Raw genomic sequence first — 20,440 nt, forward strand, 5'->3', positions numbered from 1 at the left:
TGAGTGGATGGATGCATGGATGCATGGATGCATGGATGCATGGATGAGTGGGTGGATGCATGGATGCATGGATGAGTGGATGGATGCATGGATGCGTGGATGAGTGGATGGATGCATGGATGGATGAACGTGTGGCTTCATGGATGGACGCATGGATGGATATATGAGTGCATGAATGGATGCATGCATGCATGGATGGATGCATGGATACATGGATGGATAGATGCACAGATGGATGCATGCATGGATGCGTGAATGGGTGGGTGGGTGGGTGGACGCATGGATGGATGCACTCATGGATGCATGGACGGATACATGAATTGGTGGGTGGACAGGTGGAGATGGACAGATGCACAGACAGGTGACTGGATTACATGGGCAATTGATCATGTTCAAAAATCTCAAATTCTCAATTAAATGATGACTAAACAAATAACAAAAGCCCACCCAATATAAATAGTACCTATATTACCAAATTACCTGATATTCCTCATCTATCCAAATTGTTCCTTAGATGATAAATATACTGACCTGCCACCTCTGCAGTCGACAACGCATCTGACTCCACCTCCCATACTTTCAGCTTATGCAATCCCAAGCTCCTCTTCCCAGCCATACCTACACTTTCACCCCCAGATCCACTGTTAGCACAAAGTAGGTCAAGATGTGTTCTGGGTGTGGTAGGCAGAGTTCTAAGATGACCCAAGTCCAGATCTTGTGGACTCTATTGGTTTTGTTGTTGTTTTGTTTTGTTAATTTTAACAAAGCTTTATTTATTTATTTATTTATTTATTTATTTATTTATTACCTAAGGGCTAAACCATCAGCTATCCTGACTGAACAGTCATGGAAACCTTGTAGAAGAGACTGCAATCTGCAGAGGACGAGAGAGGCCCCTGCTGGCCATGACCTGGTCTCTAGAAGTGCTAGAGCTGCAAAGAAAAGACTCCTACTGGTAGCACCAGAGCCCCAGATGAGTGCCCAGCCGGTCACTGCCTCATCACAGCTGGCAGTGCCTGGAGGCTGCCCTGCGGAAGCCAGGAGAAGGGACCATGAGTGAGTGGTGACAGGCTATGCAGCAGGGGACGTGTTTAAACCACTGTGCAAAGCACTGAAGATGCAGCCTCTCCATCATCCTTCATAACAGGTTGTGAGCTAGGGATGGTTTCCACATCACCTCCGAAAATAACATGGCTCAGAAACATAAACTGGGACCTCAGTATGATAGATGTTTTAGATTCCTCCCCTTGGTGATGGGGTGACAGGGTTAGCTATGCTCAAGGGTCCTGGGACCTTCCAACACCAACTACCATGCCAGCACCTAGAGACTGTCCTAAAAATGAAGGAGAAAATTCTATTCCTATGGGTACACAGAGCACTTTGTAAACAGCAGAGCTAATTCTCAATATGCAATGAACTTAAGTGAGCAAGGATCGCAGTTCTTACTGGAATCCTGCGGGATGTTGAACTTTTCCTTGTTGTCCTCCAAGAGCTGGTCGACGCTGGGCAAATTCAGGAACGTGTTTGAACTGCTCAGGAAAGATGCTTCGTCCTGGCACATCATGCTCATCACAGACTGGAAAGAGTCGAAAGCTGAGCTTCTGGCCTGGTCACGTGGTGAGGCCTGAAACGTGATGTGTACTCCCGTCATCACACAGGGCCATAGCTGTTCTCCCTGAGCATAGACCCTTCTGCAGCTGATGCACAAGCCGCTCAGTGAGTTGAGGGACAGAGGGCCTGCTGTGGTCATCTCAGGCCTTGCGATGCCATTCACATCCCTGCAATGGTTTTTCTGACCCATAGACCCGGTAGGAGAGGAACATGTCACATACACACATGCACACACACATGCACATACACACACATGCACATGCACACACATGCATGGAGCAGTGAGCCCTTGTTGTTTATCAAGTAATAAACTATTAATCTACAGAACATAACTAACTCAAAGTAATTAGCATTCTTGATGTGTGGTCATGCTGCCAAGTTACCCTGGCACGTGACCGCTTCCCACACACCATCAGGGGGTAGCTGCCTCTAGGAAGCTCCACCGACCTCACCGCCCCCACTCCTCACTCCACACCTCCACCCCTTCAGGACCCCACAGTCCTTCTATCCACTCCTGGTCAGTCCCATCCCAAACGAGGAGACTTCAAACACAAACTGATATCATGCTGCAAACCTAATCCAAGTCTCTATTTGCATTTGCTGAAAAGGATCTGTAATTTGTAAGCCAATTATTTATATGTAAATAAAAGTCTTAAGGTTCTTGAAAGCAATTTGCTCTCTGGATGAAGTCAAGCAGGCCCTTGAGATCTTGTGCGAATAATTGAGTCAGTGATTTCTTACTTTGCAGACAACACTCAAGGCCCCAACCTGCACCTGGATGGGGCATGAGCAGCAACGTCTCCTCCATCCAGTTTCTAGGACAGTGCTAGGCCTTCCTCTGCCCCGCCAGTGCCTCCAGACACATCACAATGACTTCGTGGCCCTATATTTTGTTGCCCAGTGCAAACTTTTGCTGTTGGAAGAGGAATCAAGGCAAAGGAGGACAACACAAAGAAAGCAAACCAGCACCTCCCTGGGGGCAAAAGATCAAGCACACACCTGCGCGAAGTCCATCCTCTCTAGCAGAGCATCAATTTTTAAGGCCTGAAGGAATCCAGGAAGGTGTCTGAGGACACGCTGGGCTTTGCTGAGTATGGAGCTGAGGCTGGAGACCACATCCAGCAGGGCACCGAGCAGGCCCCTGGCCTCCGATGGGATCAGAGCCTTGCAGGGCGACAAGGACAAGCACACAGCATGAAATGACCAACACGGCATTTTTACCCCCATAAGCACTTTCAAGCAGTGAAAACCTGCCTGCTTCTTTGACTTCATTCTCTTTCAAACTTTAGAGACCTCGCTGAACTTTAGAGACCTCGCTGCAGCGCTCTAAAATGATCCTCTCCATGAGAATGGGCAGCACTCGGATCTCCGGGGCACGTCAGACGGAAGCATATTGTTAAAATGCAAGCCAGAAATGAAAGTGATCTGCAGTTCACATTTAAACCATTTTCAAAATATTTTTTGGTCTCTTCGAGATGGCTACGATGGTTGAGCAGAAGTTCGAAATAAAACACTGCTTTCACACAGGCAATTTGGATTTTTTGTGCTGCTCCACTGCATTCACAAAACTCATGCCATCCCGGTCCTCCTGGTCCACCAAGACATGCAGATGCTCACTTTGTGGATGGGGAAACTGAGGCCCAGAGTGAAAGGCTTCCTGAAGCCTCGTGATTAGGAAGGCTCAGGGCCAGAGACTAACACAGCAGGCTCTTTAAACGCATTGCTGTCCTTCGAGCTCTGCTTGCGCTGCACGCCTGACACTCGGTATCTCCTGCTTGGGATCTGGGTATCTCGGCCCAGGGCTGTACCTGCCACAGAAGCAGGGCATGTCTGTCTCAGTCACTGATGCAGCTGCCAGAGACAGGCTAGCGTGTGGCCACACCAACTGCACAGTAAGTACTTGGATGCATGAACTGGCAACCGCCCCCTCCCTCCATCGAAGGAAAACTCAGAGCAGCTCCGCGCCCTTCTCCTACATTTGCCTGCAGAATTTTCCATTTTCCAGAATAAGATAAGAAGCCAAGTGACTGTGGCTCTTATTTTTGTGAGAGAATTCACTTTCAGGGTATATGTGTGTGTGTGTGTTTGTGTGTGTTTGTGTGTGTGTGTGTGTGTACCAGCTTTCTAACCTTCACCCTTAGGTTCTTAGAGGGAAGGAAGGAGGCCATGGCTGGTGGATCAGTAAAGTCACCCTCCCCCACCCCAAGACTTTCCTTGGGGACCCAACGGACCCATGGCCACCTTGCCATGCTATATCATAGACAGCGTGAAATACGTCCCTAAGGAGGATCAGGGCTCAGGAAATGAGAGTCCCATAGAGGCTGGTGAAGAGTCAAACAGCAGAGACAGAAAGTAGGAGAACCATGGAGAAGGTGCCCAGAGAGCCACTGAGCATGCTGGGAGCTGGGCTGCCCCAAGGGCCTCTGGGAAGTGCGCTCATCCTCCCACTCTCTCCCTCCCAGTCCTCCCTGCTGTGTATAGAGCAGGGGCCTGGGGCTGTGCCCTGCTGCCTTCCCTCCTTATGTCCCCAGGGCAGCCCACATCCCCAGATGCATCATGTTGGAGGGACAGACGCCACCACCCAGGCACAGACCCATGAGGGTCTCAAGGGCAGGAATAGCTCCCAACTAAATCCTCCAGTAAGGAACCCCAGCCCCAGGGTCTATGATGCCTATGGTCCCTGGTCCTTCCTTGCCGATGCCCCAAGGCTATGCCATCCTGTCCCCAGAGATGCCTGAACACCCTCCCCTGATGAAGCCTGCCAGCCCCAGCCTCAGAGTCAGCAACATGGTGCTGAGATACGGGGCCAGGCCTGCCACAGCCACATGCTGGGCATCTCACGGCAGCTACCACAGCCGGCCAGGTCACATCAGACACTCAGGCAACCCAGAAAGGGAAAGTAAGTTTGTAAGAGACTGAGCCAGGTGTAGTGATGCATACCGGCATCTTAGCACTCTGAGGGCTGAGGTGGAGGATCACAAATTTGAGCCCAGCCTGGGCAACTTAACGATGTAGCTGGACTCTGTTGCAAAGTTTAAAAACTTAACTTAAAAGGCTGGTGATATAGCTCAGTGCAAAGGCCCTGGGTTCAATCTCCGGTACCACAGGAAAAAAAAAATGTGTATCTGTGCTGAGTGTGTAGAGACATGGGAGCTTGGGGTCACTCTTCTCTAAAAAACACAATGCAGCTCGATCCGCCTGGCATGCTCTAGGCCTCAGACGTGACAATCTCTAGACAATCTCTAGTCCACAGGAAGACACACGTGGGCTCTATGCAAACACCAGCACATCTGAGATGAGGACCTGGAGCACCCTTCCCTACCCAAATGGCATCCCAGGACAACCCCGAATATATGGAGGACGAGAACAACCACCCCGCCCTGTGCACCCGTGGCAAGGCCAGGAAGCCGCTCCTCTGCCCCCAGATGTGCCCCATGGCCACCCACATCTCACCTTGTAGACAAAAGCGCGCAGATCCAAGTTCCGGCTCAGGACCACAACCAGCGTAAGCACTTTTGACCCAGGCAGGGCACAGAGCTCTGTGGCTGCAGACCCAGACTGTTCAGCCTCAGGAAAGGCCAGCAGGAGCCGGAGGAGCTCTTGGTCACACTTGCCAGACAGAGCCACAGTGAGCATGCTGGGCAGCACCTGTGCCAAAACACAAGGATCGGGTGAACGCCCCTGGGACGCGGCATGTGTCAGCCCCTGGCCTTACCTCCTGCAGGACAGGATTTGAGAGTCATGCTCCCAGCGAGCTGAAGACGCACAAACAGCCTGCACCTATCAGCTTCCGGTTGCTGCAAGCAATGACGCGGGGAAAGGTCTGCCAGGCTCAGGGTTTCAGAGGGTTCAGCCCATGGTCAGGTGGCCACTGACTCCGGGCTGTGGCCAGACAAAGTTCGGCAGAAGATGGGGACCTAGGGGGACACGTGGTGAGAGCATGGTGGGGCTGCCATCCCTGTGTCCTTTTCGAAGGCCCCACCCCAGTGACCCAGCCTCCCCTGCCAGACCCCGCCCCCTCAAGGGTCCAGCACCTGCCCATAGCCCACAGCTGGGACCAAGTCTTAGCACAGGGCCTCTGGGGGACACTCAGATCCAGGTCACAGCCCAGGTCTTGCAACCCAAGCCTCTTGGCTTTTGTCAGCACTGCTGTGGAGCAGGTCAAGATGAGCCTCAAGAGTCTCTCACCTGCAGAGGCACAGGGCTTGGGCAGCTGAATGCGCTGAGAAGAGGCCTGGCTTGGTGGGGGAGGGGCCATGGGGCGTGGCCTGCGAGGGCCCATCCCCCCCTCCTTCTCTCTGCTTCCTGTGCACAGTGACGCGAGCTGCTGTCCTCCCCCGGACCCTCCCTCCCTGCTCTTCTGCACCGCCGCACTGCTTCGGCACCGGAATCAGCTACCGGGTGACCGACACTTCTGGAACTGTGAACGCCGATCGACCTCTCCTCCTCTACGCTGCGTATGGTGGACATTGTACCTCCGAGACCGGAAAGTGACTCCGCCAAACCTCAAGGGAAAGGCTGCTGATACCGTACCTCGTTCTCGGACTTCTTACTCTCGAAGGTGGCCCTTGCTTGAGGGCTCGGAACCCTGTCCCAACACCTTCCTGCTCTCTGCGGGGCTCACCCGAGAGCCGCCCACCCAGCCCCCTCCCGACGCTGTCTGGTGTCAGTCTCAACCTTCGCTTTCAGCTCATCTACTTTTACTTTCCACTGCTCACAAGGCAAAGCTGGTATTTTTGCCTCCTCCACATCTGAGTTGAAAATAAGATTAGCAAGCCTGTTTTTTAAAAAAGCAAGCTGGGTGTAGTGGCGTCAGCACGTAATCCCGGCGTGCTGGGAGGCCGAAGCAGGAGGATCACAGGTTTCAGTCCTGCCTGGGCAATTTAGTGAGATCATTTCAACATAAGAATGGGCTGGGGATGTAGCTCAGTGCAGAGGCCCTGGATCGCATCCTCGGGAGGGGAAAGAACAAGTCTGTTCAGAAGGCACTCGGATTGGAGTCCCGGCACCACGTGCAGCGCCGGCCCGCCCCCAGACGCACTGAGCCCCCACCAAGTCCCGGCGTGGTGGCACACGCCTGAACCCCAGCTCATGGGAGGCTGAAAACAGGAGGATCAGCACGAGTCCAAGTAGTGTCGGGAGACCCTGTAGCAAATATGTAAAAATAAAAATGAGGCACTCAGAGCGCTGACCGCACGGGCAGCAGCTGGTTAGAGTCGCCCTCCGCGGTCCGGGGTTCCAAGCCGCCTCTTCATTTGGGCACAACTTATAGTTAGGAACTTCGGTAGTAAAATCAGAGTCAAAACTGCCCCACCGTATATTTCTTCACTCTCCCGATGATAATTGCCTTGGACTACTGTAGCCCGGTGGGAGCGGAGAGGGCCTCCTGTCACAGGAGCTGCTGCCCGGATCTCAGCAGCCCTGGAGTCAGGGAGAACCCTCAGATGCTTCCACGTGCCGCAGAACGCCACAAGGCAGAGGTCTTGGAGACTGTGGAGGCGGGTGGGGGCAGCTCGTCAATCCCTGTGCTCTGGGAGGGGAGGCATGAGGACTCCATGCCGGAGCTCAGCCTGCGGCAGCTGAGTGACTCAGTAAGACCCGGGATCAAAATAAAAACTAGAGCAGGGTTAGGGGATGCAGCTCAGCTCAAAGGCCCTGGGCTTGATTCCCAGTGATGGGGTGGGGAGGGAAGTGAAAGGAAGAGAGAAAAGGATGGGAGAGAGCTGGTGTGGGCATTAGTCAGAGTTCCCCAGAAAGGACAGCACACGCAGCGACTTCTTCCCACGCCAGGCTCCGTGCCTGTGGGTCTGGCCAGCCCGCAGTCTGCAGGTGCACCAGAGGGTAGAGCCCAAAGTCCCCCAAACCTGCCGGCTTAGACCCCAGTCTTCGCTCAGCCAACCTTGGCGGGATAGAAGAGGCCCATCCCTGGAGAGGGCTGCTCTGCGGAGTCTGCCCTCAGAAATGCTGATTCTGCCTGCAAACCACTTGCACAGTGGCCGGTGGAATGTGTTTGCTTTCAAGCCCAGTCACCCACAAAGGCCCCTATCCTCTGGGACGTGCCCTGTGCCGGGGCATCCTGTGGAGGCTCGGTGCTGCGCACTGTTTCCAAGGCCGCTCTCTGAGGGACAGAGACCCAGGCAGGTCTTGGGTGGGAATCAGGCATCGACACGGGGCTCTGTCTGCTGCCATGCTGTGTGTGGGTTCAATAAATTGGGCTCTGAAGCAGCGAGCCCCCAGCAATGGATGCACCCAGAGCAGCTTCCCCTGATTCTCTCAGGCCTTGAGCCAGACAGGCCAGAGAAAGTCCTCTCTGCTGCCATGCTCGAGGCGAGAGCTTCGCCCACCCAGACAGTCCAAGTCACCCTGCAGTTCTCTACTTGTTTCTCTCACTCCCTGCCCTGTGGAAGTAAGTTCCCAGGAAGAAGGCTCAGGAGAGGCCCGGGGAGATGGCTCAGTGGAATAAGCGCTTCCCTGGCAAGCACAAGGGCCTGAGTTGAATCCGTGGTTCCACAAAAAAAAAAAAAAAAAAAAAAAAACGGCTCAGGAGTCACAGGCCTAGGGACAGGTTTGCTTCCACTCCTTTTCTCTGGTTTTCCAGATCTCACCCTGGATCTCTTTACATCTTGCCAGTTCCGTCTCTCCGGGCTGTAGCAGAGGGGAACAGGTGAGGACTTAAAAATAAGCCAGTGCTGCTTTGCTCAGCTGGAAACCAAGCGCAGGATTCCTGGGTGGGGGCCAAGAGCCAGCGTCTGATGTGGGCTGGACGCCAGGCCTGAAACCCTCAGAGGCACAGACGCCGGGCTCCGGCCATTGTTCCCAGATGCCCTTGGCTGGCTCGGAAAGTGGCTAGAGGACCAGTGACTCAGGCCAGGCATCTGAACCAGCTGAAGTAAGTGGTCCACTGTGAAAGGGACAACAGTTGCCAGGAGGGATGCTGCGCTCAGCACAAGCCTGAGCCCTGGACGCCCGCAGACAGCCAGCCCCAGCCGTGTGCAGAGCAGGGAAGTGTACAGCCGGGTGTGGGCGGTGTGAGCCGGAGGGCTGCACCCAGCGTTGCTGGGCCTGGGAGGAAAAGCTGGCTGCTGCGTTGAGGATGGAAACTGTCAGGAAGAGCAGCTCTGCGAGGGAGCTTTGCAAGCTGAAGAAAATCAGGCCACATGGAAACGCTGTCGTCACCCTGCAGGGAGGAGCAGCATGCAGCCGAGGCAACGTAGGGACAACCATCTCGAAGGAAGAAATGGCAAAAGGAATGGGAATATCACTTGGGGGGAAAGCCCTGGATTCGATCCCCAGTGCCACAGAAAAAGAGGCAGGTACAGAGGCAGGGCAGGCTCTGAGGTCACTTCTGGAAGGCCAATGTCACAGACGGAAGTTGGGGACCGCAAAATGGAGGGCACAGCAGCTGGCTCCAACTCCCTAGGAGCCCCAAGGGGGTGACGCTGAGGCTGCCAGACCCCGAGGTGAGGTTGAGAATCAAAGGGGATGAAAGAGCAGGGAGGGGTCCAACGTGGCAGGGCTCAGCACTGACCACTGGCACCGATGCCAAACAGCTCTGTTGCTGGAGTTCCTCAAGAAAGAGGAATGGCGGGCCAGCCAGATAACTCAGCAGACCAAAGCACCTTAGGCAGAGGGCAGAGACTGGGGTTCGATCCCTGGGACACAGCGCCGGCCCCGCCACCACCACCACCACCTCTACCGCCACCACCCCCGGGAGTGCTGAGCCAGCGATTGAGACTGGGCGTGGCGGCGTGCCTGTAATCCCAGCACTAGGGAGGCTAACAACTGGAGTCCGCCAGGTGGAGCGGCAAGGTCCTCAGAATGCTGCTCTGCTGTTAGGCGGACAAAACAGGTGCAGGTGGCTGACCCTGGCATGGTGCTTTCGGTCCATTTGGAATCTGAGCCCGCTGGTAATTTTCAGACAGCAAAAATCTGGTTCCACTGCTGTTCTGGGTGAGGTGGGAACCCGCAGGAAGCAGAGCGGCAGGTCCAGCCAGGAAGAGCAGCTGGCTGCAGGATGGCCGAGGGCCCTGCGGTGGCTGCTGGGGTTTCCTTGGGTGTGCTAAAGAGTACAGCTTCTACCGAGTGTGCCAGTGCACAGTTACCGTCCCAGCACTCGGGGAGGCCGAGGCAGGAGGAGTGCAAGTCTGAACCCAGCCCGGGCTGCTCAGCAATTGAGTGAATCTCAAATTTTAATAAAGGCCAGCGGGGGGTGCTCCAGGGCACAGCTCAGTGCACAGGCGCTGCGGCCAATGCCCAGTACCGTAACCCAACAGGAAGGCGCTCTGCACCTCCTCCAGCAGCCATGCACCAGCCGTCTCCACGCTTTGGCTCACTCCCTCCTGTCCTGCCGCAGATGCAAGGGCCAGCTCTGTGACTCCTCCATCGTCACCTGCTGAGGAAGGCCTACCGTCTTCCCCAGCAGCTAACCCTCTGGCAAAAATTCTCTGAAGGCCACCAGCAGCTAAGAGGAAAAATCCCATGTCAGGTGTGATTGATGGCCCACGCCTGTGTCATCCAGGCACTTGGGGAGACTGAGGCAGGAGGATCATGGGTTTGAGCCCAGTCTGGGCAATTTAGCAACTCAGCAAGACTCTGTCATAGAAGGGGAAAGGAGGGGAGGGGAGGGAAGGGGAGGGGAGGAGAAGTAAAAGGGAAGGGAGGGGGAGGGGAGGGGAGGAGGGAAGGACGGGGAGGGGAGGGGAGCCGAGAGGAGAAGAGAGAGAGAGGGAGAGAAGAGCGGATGTAAGATGTAACTCAATGTGAAAGCTCTGGGTTCAAACCCAAATACTGAAAGAAAGAAAAAAAAAAAAGCTCAATTGAATCTGCTTGCAAACTGGCTAATGAAGCCGCAATAAAGAGCATAGGAACAAAAATAAGGAAATAGCACTGCAAATCACACAGCCCTGTTGTCACCTACGCACAGTAAACAACAGCAGAGCCCAGTGTGTTACCCAAGCTGACGCGGACTCCCTCCTTCCTAGGGATTGCAGCAGATGCGCGTAAGTTTACACAAGAAGCGGCTCTGAGCTGAAGACTCGGCGCGTGCTTGGGTGGGGAGCTCGTGCCCTGCTGGCTCCTTCATTACCTGACCGGCCGCCACGTGCGTGACCACAGCCGCTGGCCTGAGAGACTCAGACCTTAAGAAGGCTGCAAAGCCATTGGCGGCGGCTCCAAAGAAAAGCCCTGGTGGGTTTCGTGGTGGAACACTAGTGCCACCTCGTGGCCACTCGGCCAAACCACTTGGCGGCCGCCGAGCCCCAAAGGCATCCGGGCTGTGAACTGAAGGGATCCAAAGGGTACCACTGTTACGAACTACTGGACTGTATTGGATTATTTTGCTGAATTCACGCACCTACAATACTTAAATGGCAATGGAATACCCATCTATGACAAAATTAAACAAAAAAGGGGATACAAATGAAGGATCATTTTGCATCTGTATATGCAAAATAGGATAGATATACAGCTACTTTCTCTTAATTCAATGAGAAGAAAGATTTGCACTAATAGTGTTTGGACAGGATAGCATGTCTGCATCTTGTACTATGAAGAACTACTACGAAGACAACAATATGCAATGTATTAGTTATTGAAACTGTCTACTAATTGGTTTTGAAACTGTCTCTTTGTTATTTGTTTCTCAATAAAATTAATTTAAAAAAAAAAAAGCATGCTTCCCTAGGGCTCCACCTACAGAGGCTCCGGGAGCTTCTCAAGGGTGTGTCACAGCTTGGACTTCCCTGTGGGAGTTCCGGTCACCAGGGAGCTCAAGCCAAGCCTGCCACTGCTTCTAGCGAAGGCTGAGAGCGAGCTGATGCCGCTCTCCTCACCTCTGCCTTTTCCCCAAAGTCCTCATGAGCACACACTCAGTGTTGAATAAGATGAACTGGATTTTTTTCAGAAAAATAGCATCTGGGCTTGGTTGCACAGACCTGCAATCCCAGCCCCGAGGAAGGCTGAGGCCCGAGGACTGCAGTTTGGAGTTCCACTGGAGCAAATGAATTAGACTCTATCTCAAAATAAAAAGGGCCGGGGATGTAGCTCGGTGAAAGAGTGTCCCTGGGCTCAAGCCCCACTTCAGGAAAGGAAAGGACAGGACAGGACAGGAGGCTGCTACGTGTCTTACTGTAAACTGACCACTATAATATGAACTTCTAAATTCCTAGCTTCTAACCTATTGCTTGCTTGCTTGCTTGCTTTCTTATGTATTTGGTAGAGTCTCACCATGCAGGTTGGATTCACATAGATCCTTCCATTTTCAGCCTCCCCGGCGCTGGGAGTACGGGCATGCACCACCACGCCTGATCTTGGGGGATGGCTCAGCGCACCCGGGGTCGGGGCCAGCATGTAACCTACTGCCTTTTAAACTTAGATGGATTCTTCTGAATCTACCTACTGAGCTCACATCCAGCCCCACTGAAGCAGAGCTGAAAGGAAACAAGCGTTAGGCCCAGCTGGTCATTTGGAGCAGGTTTCAGTGTTCTGCAGGGGAAGGTAAAGCCCCAAGAGGACATTGCTGTGGCCAGGAAATGTACCTTCTCCCTTCCTCTGTCATGACCCTGCCCAGGGCCACCTGGGAAGTGGCCCTTGTCCCTGGATGTGTGACATCTGCAGTTCTTTCTTCAGTTTCCCCCGCTGGCTGATGCAGCTGGCTGATGCAGCAACCCATTTTCCAGGCAGAAGACAGGAGGGGGAGGAGAGAGGGAGGGAAGAGAGCGCTGGGGAGGGGAGGGGGCTGGGGTGCTGAGCCCAGGCCCGGCTGCACGAGGGCGCAGCGCCCAGAGCAGCTCATACCTCCGAGTGGGAAACATTCGCCTCCAGAATGCCGTGGATGGCTTCCTCAGAGATGTGGACAAAAGACCGGAGCTCTTCGGCCACCCTGGTAATGTTCCTCATCACCTCTTTCACTTTTACACCTGAAACATACACGGAAGGACCGAAGTGTTAAGACAAGCATTCCCACTGTTAAGGACTCTAAAAACGAGATTTGCTATCCCAACCACAGTCTCCCCCATGATGCCCAGCCTGGGGTAGATGCTGAAGTAGTTGTCTCTTACTCCTCTAGGAAGAGCTGAGGCTGTTTATTTTCTAAGTAAGTCGAGCCTGGTGTAGTGTGGTCTTGTCCCGTCACTTGTTTATTTGTTCTAAAATCTGGGTGCTGTAAGAATTACTTTGGAAACAGCTTTGTCCTCGTCTTAGTTACTTTTCTCTCATTGCTGGGACAAAATACCCGACACCCACAATTAAGGAATGAAAGGTTTCTTTAGCTCCCAGTTGAGGTTTCAGTGCATCCTCGCCTGGCCCCAAGGCAGAGTGGTACATGGCAGAGGACAGCAGCTCATGGCCGCAGAAGACAGCAAGAGCCAAGGGAGGAGCAGTGGCTGCGGCGGCCAGCAGGCCTCGCTCCCTTCCTTACACTGTGTGCAGACTACCCAGCCCAGGGTGGGCGCAGCCCTCACACCCATAATCCCAGCATTGGATCCTGAGTTATGCACAAACTCTAGAAGCCGCCCCAAAGACTGCATGACGCTGGGGGACACCTAGACACAGACCATAACAGTCCTGCAATGACCACAGGAGGCAAGAGGCTCCCTTTTCCACATATACAAAGGCTGACTAAAAATTACAGGGGGTGTTGAACTAAAGCGTTTATTATTCCAAGAGACACATTGTCATGAAATCCCTGCACAAACATCCCCCTTACTTCAAACACACTCGTCCCATTTTTTTTTTCCTAGGAAAGGGTCTACAGGGTATTCAGGGTCTCATTACTAGATCAGACTCCTAGTGACCCGCCTGTTTACAGCCTCCCAAGAGCTGGGATTATGGCGCATGCCACCACGTCCAGTCTCAATGGCTATCTCAGCACACCCGGGGGGCGGGGCCAGCACGGCAGGCCCGGGGATCGAAGCCCAGCCCCTGCACCTGCTTGCAGGGGCTTTGATCCACTGAGCTATTTGGCCGGCCTTTCATCCCATAGTCTTGCTGCTTTTTTTTTGTTTGTTTGTTTGTTTTGTTTTGTTTGTACCAGGGATCAAATTCAGGACTTTGCACGTGCCAGGCAAGCACCTAGGTCACTGAGCTATACCCCTGCCCTTCTTGCTTTCTTAGACAGCTCTGGCGTCCTCCTTTCCAAATGTCTTTAGTTACTCTGTGGTGACTGCCTCCACCTTCTCAACGGATTTGAAACTGTAGCCCTTTCACAGTCATTCTGACTTTGGGAAGAACGGGATGCTGCCCGGTGCCAGCCCTGGTGAACAGGGGGACCAGGACTCACTGTCACATTCTAAAACACTTGCCCCTCTACTGCATGGTCTTGGACACTCCCTAAAGACACTCAGGACAGAAGCCTCCCAGAACTGCTTCAGAAAGTGGCAGGAAAGGGGAGGATTCTGGGAGAGATTCACGGCCCTGCGTTTTATATATATATATATATATATATATATATCTCACTCACTGTGTTGTTTCAATCACCTGGTATCAACTGCTCTCATTTTTTGCCTAGAAGAATGTCACTTAAGAGTGTGCCACGCTTCTCCAGAAAGAGCGTATTGCTGCCACCAAAGTGAGACAACTTGTGTAGGTGGAGCAGACCCAGAGTGAGACGAGTGGACATCAGAGAGCTCAGCCACAGAGACAGGATGAGCAAAATCCGGACCCGGAGCTCCTCGCCCTACTCAGCCTGCTCTTTGGTACCCCAGGACCCGAGCACTTATTTTATCAACTCCCAATACATCAGACCAGCCAACTTCTAGATTGTTAATTATCACATACAAAGTCACTTCCCCTTCTTGTTTTATTTTAATAATACATTTGCATGAAATATTAGGTTTCATTTTTAACTCCAGCCCAATTAGAAGAAGCATCCACTCACCCCCAGTGACTGTGAAGTTGCGAAGGAAAGTCACAACAGGATTCCGTGACATCCAAGTCTCCCCAAGACTTTTGACCAAGCTTAAGTGGCAGAAAATTAAAACTAAATTAGGAAGGATGAGATGGCATCAGAGGGAATGACGTGGACTCCGTCCCCAGGAGATGAGCTGGGGGACAAGACCACACCCCTATAAAATCCCTCTGATGGACGTACGCGGTCTTCTGACACTGTACTGGAACCCTGTTCATACTAAGCCCCGTGTCCATCTCAGAGCTCTCGCCGAGCAACACGAGTCTGGAGACTAGATGCGTAACACATGTGAAAATAGCAGATCGACTGATCCTGGACGCCTGAGGACCCACAGGGGCCCCAGACTGGCGGGCACCCGCCCCTGAGCAGGCGCTCTCCGGAGCACAAAGCTGCTGGCCTGTTGGGATGACTCACACTTCGGAAACACACAGGGACATTCCTCGCGTGGGAAGCCACTCAGAGACGTCCGGCTGTCTGGACAGCCACTTCGAAAGCATATGGCAAAACCTCCTTGCGCACTTAATGTACTTAGAACACAGTAGTCACGGCTTCCTGGTCTAATCCCTCAAGACTAAGGCGAGACACATGCCCGATGCTGCTCTTACAAATTAACATTTAAAAACTCACGCTGAAATGGCTTATGAAGCACACATATGAATACGTGTACTCACGGTGCGTGGCACAGGTGATGTCCGGAACGCATGCTTTCTGTGGCACTGGGGATTGAGGCGAGGGCATTCCCACTGAGCTACGCCTGCAGCCCTTTCCTTATGTTTAAATTTTTATTGTGAGACAGGGCCTTGCTAAATCGCCCAGGCTGGACTCAAACTCAGCGCAATCCTTCTGCCTCAGCCTCCCAGATTATAAGCAGCTACCACCACACCTGACCTGAAGTTCATAAACTTAAAAAAAGGGGAAGAACATCTGGGGCAGACCCGAGGCCGCGCTACCGCGTACCCGCGCACGGCCTGCTGGACCCCCCGCAGCGGGGCCTGGCACAGGCAGTCCTGCTCAGTGGCGCTTGCCAAGTCCTTTCTGAAGCCTTCCAAGATGCTGGAAAGATTCCTACGGAGGCTCTCACACTGCAGCTGCCGCGGCGAACTCCAGATCTTCTCAGTTTCCTAGAAAACACGGCAGTGGCGTAGATCAGAAACACACAAACTCATCCGTATGGGTGTAAGTCTGGTTTCCAGGTCAACACACGTCCTTATAGTGTTGGTTTTTAGTTTATTTTTCATCCTGTCTGGAAAAAGTGCGAAGCCATCGCAGGGAGTGGGAAGAACTCCCAGCCTGGCTCCATGGCTGCGCTGCTGTTAACCAAGCCAGCAAGGCGGCAAGCTCATTAGTACATGTGGAGGACAAGGTCCAGCCTGCCAAGTGACGCAGTAGCCAAGTGCCGGCACTCAAACCCCCTAACCCTGCTGTCCAGGGGCTCGTCCAACACAACGGCAAATGATGAACAAATTTAGCAATTCCTAGAATTAGGCAGAAGCCTCGAACAGACACCTCCCTGATGAGTACCAGCCACCTGATGGCCAACAACCGCCTGTGAGGTGCTCGGCGCCACCACACACCAGGGAGTGCGGCCCAGGAACAGGCAAAATCCAGACAGCCAGCTGCAAGCAGGAGGCCCAGGGACACCCAGTGGGGTGAGGCATGAGAGGGAGGGGACCCTCGTGTACTGCTGGTGGGAAACACAGCAGCAGAGCATAATGGGAAATAGTAGGTTGGCTGGTCCAAAAATTCCCTTCAGAGCTGTTATATGACCCAGGAATGTCACGGCAGGAGCTTTTCCTGACAGAAATGAAAGGAGGCCTCAAAGTGGCATCTACATGGCCCCATGTATCGTGCCTTATTCATAACAACCAAGGTCTAGAATCCTCCTGAGGGCCCAAGGCGCTGACAGAGGAAAGGGGAAAGAGAAAGAAAAGGCTACACACACACACACACACACACACACACATACACACACACACACACACACACACACACACACACACGAGTACTCCTGAGCCGTAGCAAAGGAATCACAGATGAGCCTAAAAGAAAGCTCCGAAAAATAAGTCAACCCCAGAAAAGTAAAATAAGACTGAACAGGAACCAGCGAGGTGAGGAGAATTTGCTGGTGGGTGTTGGGGCGCTGGCAGGAGGAGCTGCAGAGCAGAGCTGTCCCCACCCTGCCGCCTCAGGTACCTTAGTGGGGGTGACCACCCGCAGCCTGGGACACGCCGAGCCTCGCTCTGGAAGCCTCGCCCGGCAGACCCCTCGGAGCGCGGGCCTAGGCACTGCTCTTCTTCCATCCTCAGAGGACAGGGACTGAGGTTCTCCGTGGGAACTGACTGCGGCCAGGGTTCCCTGCCACCCTCATGCCTTGGCGGTCACCAGCCTTTGTACAAGCTGTTTCGAAAGCCAGAGCCTCTTGCCCCGCTCATTCCACAGCACCGCTCTGTTCCCAACACGGGGCTGTTTTCCATGACCCGCATGCAGCACGGTGTGGGCTTCCCGGGAGCAGACAGCTTCCGGATTTCCCCTTCTTTTTCAGATGGGAATATCTGTGTACACGCAGTGAGACATCGTGGGACTCAGACCTGGCTCTAAGCATAGAATCTACTTGTGCTGTATGCACACCAGACCCACTCTGGAGGGCACTTTATGCAATGTTGCCAGTGTCTGCTCTTGGCTGTTGCCTGTCAGTACAATTCCCATTTGCCCTGCAATATCCGCACTCAAGGTTTTAGATTTCAGAGGATTTGGAGTTTTTGGTTTTGGGGTTAGGTATGTACTTGACAAAGACCTGCACAATCTGAAAATAGGAATCTCATGGCCAAGGTGGGCTGTGGTGGTGCACACCTGTAATTCCAGGGCTCTGGGAGGCTGAGGCAGGAGGATGGTGAGTTCAAGCCCAGCCTGGACAACTTAGTGACTCAGGGAGATCCTCTCCCAAAATAAATAAATAAACAATAGAAAAGGTGGCTGGGGTATAGGTCAGTGTAAAGGCCCTGGGTTCAATCCTAACACTGTAAAAGAAAGAAGGTACAAGCATAAAGGGGGAGAAGAACAGGGGGAGAGAGAGAAAGAGGCAAGCAGGAAGAAAAGATGGAAGAGAAAGAGGAGGATGGGAGCGAGGGAGAACTTGGTGACCTTCACAGATAAAGGACAGCCTGTCCATCTCCAGGGCTGTGGTGGTCATCCTCCCAGGACCCTGAAGGGCCTGTGCTCGCTTCTCCGGATGCTGAGCGTGTGCATGTGGGGCCAGTGGCTCGGGCCCCTCACACGCCAGGTGTAGAGGCAGCTCTGAGCCCTGGCTGTGATGCAAAGGCCCAGCGTGGCCACCTCTGGTCTCTCCACACCACCCTTCCCTCCACTTTCTGGGAGGACCCCATGACACTGGGCAGGACCACCATCCTGCAAGAGCCCCAGCGGTGGTCAGGCCTGGCCGGGAGAAGGCCGGCTCTGTGGGACAAATGCCGCATCCTTCCAGCCCCCAGCAAGGGGCTCTGCTCTGAGCTCCAAGCCAGGGAGCTGCGCAGACAGAAGTCACAGCACAGGTTCTGGGCCAGTCGGAGCCCCTGTGTGGGACTCTGGGACACTCATTTAAACAAAGAGGGCTAGGGAAATAGCTCAGCGGTTTAAGTGTCTGCCTGGCAAGCACAAGGTCCTGGGTTCAACCTCTGGTACCAAAAAAATAAAATGAAATAATAAATTAACAAAGAGGAGCCCCAGGAAGATGGCACCCTAGAATAAGCCCTTTCCTGGCAAGCGCAAGGGCCTGAGTTCAATCCCCGGTTCCGGGGGTGGGGGGGAAATATATATATATATATATATATATATATATATATATATATATGACATTTTCGCATGGGTCACCATGTGGCTCTTAGTTCTCAGAAGCTGCAGGTGCACGCATTTCTTGGAGCCAATGACAGGCCAGCAAACACTTAAGAAGTAGATGTCCAGGAAAAAAAAAATGAATGAATAAATAAAGGATCCGCTCTTGCCATGTCCCATAGTGTAAATGCCCCCAAGGTCACCAGGCCAAGTGTAAGGTCACCAAACACAGGGCCGAGAGGAGCCAGGGATGGTGGGGGACCCAGTGGTACTGCCACTGTGGAAATGCCACAGAGGATGGCTCAGGAAGGCTGTGACAGCCACCACGCTGTCACTGTGTGGGAGAGATGAGCTCTGGTTACTTTCGTTTGTCACACATCTTATTTGATCGTGTTTGCATGCTGACGTCAGGGCCTCACACACAGCTTGGGGAGGGCCTGAGGCTTGAGCAAGCGCCCTCGGCAGGTGAGTGTACGCAGGGGTATCGGCTCAGCGCTGAGAGAAACCAAGAGCCACGCAGCAGCAGGAAGCCGCCTTCTGCTAACTCAGCTGCCCTCATGACCCCCGCACAACACTGCTGCTCTAGCCATAAGGACAAGCGGCAGGAAGAGCCCAACTACCTGGCAAGGGCCAGTGCCAATGGCCATGAAAGTCCCTGCAATATAAAAGATGACAAAAGCACTAGCCTTGGTGGTACATGCCGGTCATCGCAGCACTCAGAAGGCTGAGGCACGAGGACTGCCGTGAGTTCAAGGCCAGCCTGGATACATAGTAAGACCCTGCCTCAAGACAAAGAGAAAAAGAAAAAGAAAGACAACTAACCTGGTAGAGGCTGTGCCCCAGCACGGCCCCTTGGATAGCGGAGAAGATGAGATGCCGAGCTCCACCTCGCTCACAGCTCAGAGCAGCACACAAAATCCCCTTCACCAAAGAGGGGCTTTCTGCAGGAGAAACAGAGAGGGCGTCAGCACCAGCCCCGCCCGGGGCACTTCCAGAGACTGGAGGGGCACGGATTCCCCAGGACTCGCACCTCGCCTCCGTGAGCATCGCCCAGCGCCAAGCGGTGCCTTTGTACGCTGATTGTAAACTGTGAAGCAATGCAGGGGACCCTTCGGGTGCAGTGTACCCTGTGAGGCCCGCGCACCCATGATCGCAGAAGCGCACCCCTTACGCATGTTACAAACCTCCCAAGTCCCCTCTAGGACCTCTTCTAAAACAGCCAACCAACTGTTGGGCTGCAGCCACGCGGTCACGTGCAGAACGCCAGCTGCTGGCTCTCAGGCGCCCTGGCCCGGCCGTCCTCTGCCCTCCTACCCGCAACTGTCGAGGCTCGGGCTCGCGAGGCCGACACCCTACCCCGCCCCAGTGAGGCCGACCTGTTGGCCTCCAAGGAGAAGCGTGGGCCCCGCCTTCCTGTGCCCACTTCCTGCACTCACACGATGACCCCAGCCCCATCCAAGTGTCAGGAAATGACGGAATGTGGGCTTCCTTGCGGCCAGCGAATCCACGGGGTGCACACAACACTGTGCGCTTGGAGTCCCGGACGCAATTAAAGACTTTACTTTTGGGGGGCTGAGCTGGTTGTATAGAAATCAGCTTCCTCCTTCTGTTCCGAACTGGCCCCACTTCCGAGAGCCTCCAGAGGGAGGGCTCCCCCCCCCACCCCAGTTTACTGGGATAGTCTTGGTCTCCATGTGTCATCCCGCACCGCTGTAAACAGCACTGCCTGCTATTGATTCCGGAAGTGCCCGAAGGAAAGAAGTGCTGAATTTGAGGCCCAGCTGGGGCCTCCTCGCACACCTGGAAACCTCCAAAGACGCCCTGCCCTGGTCTCCAGAGCCCCAAACTCTCCATGGACTCCACTTTACCCGCGGCTCCAGAAAGCCCCTGCCCGGAAAGCTGCAGGACCCAAGCACAACCAGCCCCCAGCTGTAGGCCCTCCAGGCCGGCCGGCACAGGACCCGCCCTGGCGCCCCTGGTGCACCCTGCTCCGGCCTCCTGCCACACCCAGTGCCCCTCTTCAGGGCGCTGCTGCTTTCTCTGTGGGCCCTGCGGGGTCCACACACCCCGTCCCCACCCCCCACCCCACCCCCCACC

At 54.0% G+C, this 20,440-nt stretch overlaps 1 protein-coding gene across 1 annotated transcript in view; it reads right to left on the reverse strand.

Moving 5' to 3' along the window:
- Positions 1-20,440, reverse strand: part of Abca13 (ATP binding cassette subfamily A member 13) — a 448,352-nt gene that overhangs the window by 328,305 nt on the left and 99,607 nt on the right. Inside the window, exons 20-26 of the mRNA XM_023714440.1 lie at positions 19,166-19,284; positions 15,473-15,636; positions 14,486-14,565; positions 12,406-12,527; positions 5,065-5,259; positions 2,611-2,775; positions 1,447-1,624 (exon numbers count right to left, since the gene is read on the reverse strand). Of these exons, the coding sequence (XP_023570208.1) occupies positions 1,447-1,624; positions 2,611-2,775; positions 5,065-5,259; positions 12,406-12,527; positions 14,486-14,565; positions 15,473-15,636; positions 19,166-19,284 (1,023 nt within the window). The remainder of the gene's footprint in view (positions 1-1,446; positions 1,625-2,610; positions 2,776-5,064; positions 5,260-12,405; positions 12,528-14,485; positions 14,566-15,472; positions 15,637-19,165; positions 19,285-20,440) is intronic.

Source organism: Octodon degus, unplaced genomic scaffold (assembly GCF_000260255.1).
Source record: "Octodon degus isolate 3935 unplaced genomic scaffold, OctDeg1.0 scaffold00035, whole genome shotgun sequence".
Lineage (NCBI taxonomy): Eukaryota > Metazoa > Chordata > Mammalia > Rodentia > Octodontidae > Octodon > Octodon degus.